The sequence below is a fragment of the Suricata suricatta genome, chromosome 7 (assembly GCF_006229205.1).
Source record: "Suricata suricatta isolate VVHF042 chromosome 7, meerkat_22Aug2017_6uvM2_HiC, whole genome shotgun sequence".
Classification (NCBI taxonomy): Eukaryota; Metazoa; Chordata; class Mammalia; order Carnivora; family Herpestidae; genus Suricata; species Suricata suricatta.
This window is the reverse complement of record NC_043706.1, coordinates 71,534,656-71,543,614: the sequence shown is the minus strand read 5'-3', so window position 1 is coordinate 71,543,614 and position 8,959 is coordinate 71,534,656. Positions and strand designations below refer to the sequence as shown.

The following is an 8,959-nucleotide window of genomic DNA, read 5'->3' as shown; positions in this document are numbered from 1 at the left end:
ACTTGCCGGAGCCGCTCAAACTGCCCGCAGTTTGAAGAACTGACGACACCGGGATTCGTTGCAGAGACTTTTCTTCCTTCTTCTTCTCCCTCCCCACTGCTTGCTCCCCCATATATACCTGCCACCCAGGCTGCGCGGCAGCTCATGATAGGCTGGCAGAGGCAGGGCTGACCCATTCCATGGCCTCGCATTGGTCGCTCACTCATCGCGGTATCTGGCCGGGGGGGCGGGAGCACTAGAGGCTGGCAGGCCGTACCTCGCCGTGTGCTCGGGCAGGGTCTCGCATCCGCCTCCTACAGCAACACGAAGAGTCTAAGCAGGCTCTGAAGCCCTGTACTGTGTAGCAGCCACCCTCATCCCCCAACCTTGATTTCTTCTCATCCCTCTTGAGATCTGACATCCCTGTGTAGTGGCTGTCCTGGTGGATGCCCTCCTTCCTCCCTCTGCTGCGTTTCTCACATCCATCCCGGGCCACTCTGCTTCTCTGGCACTTACATAGATGCCTCCTACCTCACCCAGGCCTCTGTACTTGGCTGAATTTTTCAGGAAGGGGAAGGGAGCGATAAAGCCAGAGATGGGTTGGGGTGAGGCTTAGAAACCCATTGATATCCCTTGAGGCATCCAAGTGCCAACCGCACAGTCCAGTTTGAAATTTGCTGAAGTAGCAAAATGAACAAATTGTATATCTTTAGAGCAGTGGTCTGCAAACTATGGTCCATGGGCCAGATCTAACCTATGGCCCATTTTGATACAGCTTTTGAGCTAAGAGTGGATTTTATATTGTTTAAAGCATTGCTAAAAATAAAAGTATAATATGCAACGAAGACCATATATGGCCAACAAAACCTGAAGTACCATCTGACCCTTCTAACCTCTGCTTTAGAGGATTATTTTCTTTTTTTAAATTTTTAAAATTAATTATTTAGAGTGAGCACTAGCGGGTATGGGGGAGAGGGACACAGGGGAAGAGGGAGAGGGACAGAGAATCTTAAGTAGGCTCCACACTCAATGCGGAGCCTGATAGGGACTTGATCCCATGATGAATTGTAAGCTCATGAGCATGACCTGAGCTAAAATCAAGAGTTGGATACTCGATCAACTGAGCCACCCAGGTGCCCCTAGAGGATTATTATTTCTTAACCATCAGTTCTTAAAACCAGACTTTAAAAAGAATTTTAAAAAAATGTTTATCTATCTTTGAGAGGGAGAGAGAAAGAACATGAGCGGAAGAGGGTAGAAGAGAGAGGGAGACACAGAATCTGAAACCAGCTCCAGGTTCCAAGCTGTCAGCACAGAGCCCAATGCGGGGCTTGAACCCATGAACCATAAGATCATGACCTGAGCTGAAGTTGGACGCTTAACTGACTGAGCCACCCAGATGCCCTCTTAAAACTAGACTTTTGACTGGAGTTTGAGGATGTATTCCCTGGAAATGATTCAGGGTCTTGATATTCTTTATTACTAAATAAGTGCAGATCCATATGCTTGGAAGAGGTAAGAGGTAAGAGGTAGCCAGAAAGTAATCTTAAGATTTTCTAAGAGGCCTAATCAAGGTCCATACCTGAACACATGGCATGATCTCTGTACTTAGATAAGACTCAAGTAGATGGCCTTCCCCTGCTGTCTTGCACTTAAGAGGCGTGAGAATGCTTCGCACCTGTTAACAATGCTAAGCATCTTTTAGCTTCGTATCAGGATGATTTCTATCTCTTTTCATCCACTGCCATACTTTTGGTGCCTGGTGGACAGAGAATGTACTGTGTTTTACTCCTGATTGCCTACACCAAGTGATTTGTGTTTGTAGTGAATTGGATTAGGAAGTCCTTTCATATCTGGTATTTGTACATCACTAGATTATTAAAAACATTTTTTTAATCTTTATTTTTGAGAGAGAGACAGAGTGTGACTGGGGAAGGAACAGAGAGAGAGGGAGACACAGAATCCAAAGCAGGCTCCAAGCTCTGAACTGTCAGTGCTGAGCCGATGTGGGGCTGAAACTCACCAGCACTGAGATCGTGACCTGAGCTGAAGTCCAACGCTTAACCGACTGAGCCACCCTGTACCCCTGTTTTCTTTATTAATTTAAAACTATTTTAAATTGACAAGCTTTTTTCTCCTGTATCTTTCATTTCATATAATCCTGGTCTCCTTATCAAAATCCTGTATATCAAATGACAGCACTTTAGGTAAAATACAGCATCATTGTAATGCTAGTCTCAGAAGCCAGAATATTTCACTCGCTTACCCATTCATTATTCAAGTAACAGTGCTAGACCTGTGACAGTCACTGCAGCCCTCCATGTGCTTCCATAGTACCAGTATTTATCAGGAATAGGTGCAGTGCAACGTAGCTGGGTTTTGGGGTTTTTTTTGACACCCAAATCTCTTTTACGAGAGGGTGTGGGGCATGATGAAGTGGGTGTTGGGCCCAGGGCCCTCTAACTACACCACTTGTTTATTGGTGCTGCTTCATCACAGCAGGCGGCCCAGGAGGCTGGAGGACTTGATGGGGGCCGGGGCTTAAGTGCTACCTCTGGTGCACAGGGGAGTAGGTGGGGCCTGCAGCTGTGCCATCAGACTGGTGAAGCCATACCCTCCCAGTGTCTTGCCATCATCCAGAAGCTGGTCAACCTTGTACAGCCACTTGGGGGCCTGCTTGAGAATGCACTCAGTGATGCTCTTCAGCTTGACCATGGTTCAACTCCTTGGCGTCAGTGAAGATGGTTGGTTGTCTTGTGGCACCGGATCCTGAAGAACTTGTCCCAAGGTTAGGGGGGCCCCTCCCAGCCCGGCCTACTATCCTGGCCTGACACAATGTAACGTGTTTTAATACTCCCTTGATCATTCCTGTTCACTTACCTGTGTCCTACTTGGGATATAAGGGGATGAGGGGCAGAGAAAATATCTGATTAATTGTTGTGTTCCCAGTATCTGGCACATTATAGAACTCAAAATACATGTATTGAATGAATGAGTGAACAAGTAAATGAATGTATAAACCATGATAGGGCCAAGGGATGCATAGATGAGTAAGCCACTGTCTTCTGCTGCCTCGAGTTCTCTTACTAAAAATATTCTGAGGAATAGTGCATAATGTAGGACAGGCCAGCGTTAGATGGTGCTAGTTCAGAGAACCCTCAGTTGGGGAAGCTGGTGGGAGGAAATAGAGGGTACTAGGAGATGGAAGGTGCACTGTGCGTGCAAGATGGCTTTGGGAGCAACCCCAGGAAGTCTAGGTGGAGTAGCTGCAGAAAGCATAGAATAGAGGAGAATTGGAGCCCAGGATCATTATTAGCAATGGGGGAAAAGTGCACATTTAAAAATGCATCATTACCATAAAAAAAGCAAGAATAAAAACTATGTTCCAGAACTTTCATGTTACTGTGGCTGTGAAAAGTACAGTCTGACCTCATGTAAATCTAGTATATGACGGTTTCCTTTATGATCTGTTCACTGCTATTGTGGTTTTCATCAGTGAGAAGCAATTTTTTTGTGTGTTTTATTTTTAATTACCAGAGAGCCTAAAGAAGGAGGCATGCCTGTGGATATTTCTATAACGCCATCCTCACTCGAGGTGAAGACGCCCGCAGGCTGCACAGAGCTCCGGCTTCCAGCAGAGGTCAGGCTTGTGCCTTCCTCGTGCGGCGGGCTGCAGTACGTGGCGGGAGATGGGCTGCACCTGCGGCTGCAGGTGCGGGTGGACTCCAGCGCCAGTAAGTGATACCAGCACTCCTGTTTTGGCATTTAGTTTTTCACTGTAAATCAAAGGTGATTTTTCCTTTGATAATTTAACCTTTTTCCAGGTGGAAAAGACTGTTCAGCAGCAGCATGGAAAGAGCTGATAGTCAGGAGGGTCTTTGTCAGCTCTGCCAGTTATAATTGTGCAGTTGAACACGCCACTTAACCTTTCTGAAGTTTTGTTTGGGGGGGCGTGGGGTTTGTGGGGGGTTTTCCTCCTGATAGATTTTACTTTTTAGAATAGTTTTAGGTTCACAGAAAAATTAGCAGACGGTACAGAGATTTCCCATGTAACCCCTGCCTTGTTTCTTTAATTGTAAAATTACCTTCTCAACAAGTTTATAGGAAGATTAAATGAGATGGCAGTTGTGCAAGACCTGGTTGATTTTCAAGCATTACTAGATACTCATCCACCCGACAAACATTGTCTTATGCTACATGCTAGGCTTTGATCTAGGTGCTGCAGATACAGAAGTGACCATGCTCGGGAGTTCTCTGCCCTTAGGGGGCTTACATTCGCATGGGTGGGAGCCAATAATGAACAAATAAGTTACTCAGTTAAAGAGGAAAGTGCTTTGGTCAAAGTAGACCAGAATAATGGGACAGGGAATGACTGGGGTGAAAGGTGCTCGGGGAAGACCACTTCAAGGAGGTGATGCTCAACCAGAGGACGGAATGATGGAAGTGGTCTCATTCCCGTAGAGATATTTCCAAATAAAGCAACACATATACAGATTCTTAAATTGAGTTTGATGCATAATTTGATTTTGATTATTGCTATGCCTTTATGTTTCTAATATTTTGTTATTGTCACGTTGATTCAGTCAGATGGTAGAAATGTTTCTCAGAATAACTTACTGAATAAAATTATTGCCTCATTAAATCTCTTACCATGTATGTAAGATACTTTAAAGGATTAAAAATGATGTAAAAAAGGGAGGGTGCCTGGGTGGTCAGTCCATTAAGTGTCTGACTTTTGATATCAAATCAGATCATGGTCTCACAGTTCAACATGGGTTTGAGCAGCATCAGGCTCTGTGCTGACAGTGTGGAACATGCTTGGGATTCTCTCTTCCTCTCCAAGCAGCATGGACCCTGATGGTGGGGTCAGCAGGATTGTTTTGAAGAGACATGTTGGTGATGTGGAGCATTCCCCTGATTCTTAGGCTGCTTTCACTGGAGGGTAATTTTTGTTCAAGTCCAGGATTAGTGAATAACTAGTCTGAGTTGGGCAGAGTTGGTTTTAGGAATGAGGGGTAGGGAAATGAAATGTCTTGGAGCTTAAGTGACATCCAAATGCTAAGAATGACTGTTGTAATAACCATGGAAAGAAGAATGTGGTCACCAGGATGAGAAATAGACTAATAATGGAAACTGGGGAAAGGCAGGCATAAAGGTCACACTGGGGTAGACCTTCTGCTAGTTTTCTGGATTTGTGATTTTCGGTCCCACACTGGGAAGGTAGGGAGGCCTTCTAGAAATGGAATTGGTCTGTTGCCTATCCATCTTCTGTAGCAGTTGATAAATAGCAAAACAGGAACTAATAAAAATATTTGCATCAGCAAGCATTGTTGTTTCATTTTAGCTGTAGGACAGAATACATTGACTACTGTCAATGTTGTCAATGTTGGTTTGCATATTGTTTGCATTCAGTAGGTCCCATTCCTTTACATTTTTAAAACATTTTTACTCAAAATACATGAAAAGGAAGACTTTCAAAGACCTGTTCTGTTGTATACAAAAAGGTATGCAAAATAAATTTCAGTACTTAATAGCTTTGGTGCTTTCTACATAATAGGTGGTGAATAAATATTTGCTGGATGAATAAATATCAGATAGATACACTCTGATGTTAACTTGAGTCAAAATGTAGTCTAGGAAGTGACTTGACATTTTTAGCATTTAGTTGTGTTTTGAGGTTTTAAAAAAATTAACTTTTCAACTATAAATGTTCTTTTAAGGACTATAGTAAACATATTATACTATTGTGAATGGAACATAAGTCAGATCATGGCCCTTGACCGGGAACTGGCTGCAGTAACATCCGATACAGCACAAGCATTATCCATCCCCAGGTGGCAGTGCTCGCCCAGGATGCCACTATGTCAGGAAAGCTGACTTAAACCTGAGCCAGTGGATCCTGCTGGGTGACCAGCAGGGGGAAGTGTTTCACTGAAAATTTCTTAATTGGTTCTGAAAACAATATTTTGGATGACTTACCCAGTCCACTTATTATCTGCTCAAAATTAAAAACTGTTTACTTCACTTTAGTGCTACAGGAATTGGTAGACACCGCTAGAAATGAAAAGGATGACTTTTTAATTGCCCAGGCTTAACCTTTCTAGCATCAGTTTTTAAAATCTTAACATACCTACAAAGTAACATAAGCCAGATTCAGATGCTTGATTCTAATGAGTATGACCTCATTACTTAAAAAAAAAATTGTCTTATACACAAGTATTTTTGTGTATGGGTTTTTGGTTTTTGTTTTTGGAAATGAAAGTTTCCTTTCTTTATTAATAAAATACTGGAAACCAAGAGAATGCTGTGCTTCACATAATGTGGGAAATGTATGTTTTCCCACAGCTTTAACTAGGAATTAAGTTTTGTTCTTGGAAGATTGAATTCTTCTTAGGAGCCATTTTATTCCCAGGAACCTGTCCAATAGAGACCAGTTTCAAGATTCTTTTTGTTTGTATGTCTTGGTAATAGGCCAGAATGGACATAGACCTCATTTAATCAAATTAAACTTAAATTTAAGAGATAGAACCGCCAGTCATGCTGATGAAAAAGTGTACCTAAGATAGAGCAGAGGGAAGCTGAGGATGGTGAAGCTCCTTGTAGTTAGTTTGGTATGAAAGAAATTGCTACTTTTCTCTCATCCTTAATGTTGGTATTTATGGAATGAGTGAAATAGCTCAATGGTATGTTACATAGATAATCTAGGGCAATACCTAGCTCTGAGACACTTAGCAAAATCTTGTTTTTTGTTGTTGTTGGTTTTTAAGTTTTATTTATTTATTTTAAAAGAGAGAGAACATGAGAGGGAAGGGGTAGAGAGAGAGAGGGAGAGAGAAAATTACAAGCAGGCTTCACACTGTCAGCGCAGACATGACCTGAGCTGACATCAAGAATTGGACGCTTCACCGACTGAGCCACCCAGGCGCCCCAGCAAAATCTTGTTTTTGAGAATGTTTCACAACATTTGCTTCTGGTTGAGTCATCAGATAATGCTAATTAAATGTGTACTTCTAGGTAGATCGTAAACAGTGTTTATTGATCGAAATTTATTGTGGCTGTTAAACTCTTTAAGTATGTTAATATATTTGTCCCAAACCTCTAAGATTTGCTATTTCATTGATTTTTCTTTAGAACTGATTTCCGTGTTTAATCAAAGCTCACAAGGCCAAGAATGCTGCACATTTTATTGCCAGTCCTGCGGTGAAGTCATAATAAGGGACAGGTAAGGAATTTATTTTACACTGATTAATTCTGTACCTGGCAATGGTTTTCTTTCTTTTTTTTTTTCCTATCAGAATTTTTTAAGTAATTGCCAGGGGAGAAGTATATGGCCTTAAAATGAGAGCCAGTTTAATGTCACTTTGAACAAAATCAACCATTAAGCTCTCCAGCAATCATGGAGCAGTTAGGTCTTCTACAAGGGGACAAAAGGGAGCATGGCCTGCTGGCTTCGAGGGAGGAAGGCTTATCTTGGTGGAAGCCTGTATAGATCACTGAAGTTTATCTCTTCTGAAAAGAGACATGGACGCTGTTGCATGTTTTTAATTTTTTTTTAATGTTTTATTTTTGAGACAGAGAGAGACAGAGCATGAATGGGGAGGGGCAGAGAGAGAGGGAGACACAGAGTTGGAAGCAGGCCTCAGGCTCTGAGCTGTCAGCACAGAGCCCGACGTAGGGCTCGAACCCACGAACGTGAGATGACCTGAGCCGAAGCCAGAGGCTTAACCGACTGAGCCACCCAGGCGCCCCTGTTGCATGTTTTATCCACCATGTTGGTGAATGAGGTTTTCTCTACATTAAGTGAATTTTCTAAGTCACAGAATCTTGTGCAACACAACTTTTTATTTGAACTACTTCTACTAGTGCCTTCCTAAAATCCACGTCCGATTTCCCCATTTATTAAAACAGAACTTATAGAGCACACGTTAACCTTTCCTTGATGGTTAAGTTAATCTTGTAACCTCTTCGTGCAGTGTGCTGTGATTACGCTATCGAGGTGGTAAGGGCTCTTTGCTATATTCCTTGTATTCCCAAGGTGTCTCTTTTCATTATTTTTTTTTCTTCTTCTGCCGTTCTTCTGTCAACAACCTTCTTATTGCCTTGGCACAAACCATTTCTTCTGAAATTTCACCTTCTAGTCATTCATGGATTGAAAAGACAAATCAAAACCTTAATACTTTTAACAATATTTAAAGAAAGAAGTTAGTTTCTTTGTTAGATGTGTTTCCTTTGAGACAGGTGGCGGAGACGTGGATGTGAATGGCTCCTTGTCTGTATCAGAAACCTGCTCCCCTTTCAGTGTTCCTTGTCTCAGTGAATGCTGAGCCTCCACCTGCATAGAGCTACTCTCTCCCCTGGAATGCACCTCACTCCCCTCTCTCCCTCTGATTAGCACCTACCTAAGTTCCTAAATTCTTCTGATAGGGCTCAGTTGCCAGGAGCCTTCCCTGAACCCTGGGTGGGTTTATGTGCTCCTCTAAGGTTTATGTGTTCCTCTAAGGATAGTGTCTAGTGGTATCGCCTCAGAAGCCGGATCTGATTTGCATCCGTCATTTATTAGCTGTGACTCTGGGCAAGTGGTACTTAACCACTCCATGCCTCAATTTCCTTATTACAAATATATAAATGATAATAGGAGATACCTCATAGGGCTATTGGGAGGATCTAATGAATTTAAATGTTTGTAGCAGTATCTTGGCTCATGGTAGACATTCAGTATAATTAATATTCTTATCATCATCCCTAACATCATCAGCATCAGCCCCAGCATCAGGCCACAATGCCTGGAAAAAAGTGCACTCTCAATAAATTCTTCCTGGGTTGAAATGAATAAACAGTAGGGTGTTTATTTTGTCCTTCCACCAGCCTCTCTTGCTTACTTTCTGATTCTTGGCAGTGCCCCAGGTAGATGAGATCATGGAAAGTTACCCTAGTATAAGTGGGGGGATTGTGAATGGAGTACCTCCAAGTGATTATCTTG

General features: G+C 42.5%; 1 protein-coding gene across 1 annotated transcript in view; it reads left to right on the top strand.

Moving 5' to 3' along the window:
- UBE3D (ubiquitin protein ligase E3D) overlaps positions 1 to 8,959 on the top strand; it is a 152,673-nt gene that overhangs the window by 7,541 nt on the left and 136,173 nt on the right. The window contains exons 2-3 of the mRNA XM_029944312.1: positions 3,517 to 3,713; positions 7,111 to 7,201. Of these exons, the coding sequence (XP_029800172.1) occupies positions 3,517 to 3,713; positions 7,111 to 7,201 (288 nt within the window). The remainder of the gene's footprint in view (positions 1 to 3,516; positions 3,714 to 7,110; positions 7,202 to 8,959) is intronic.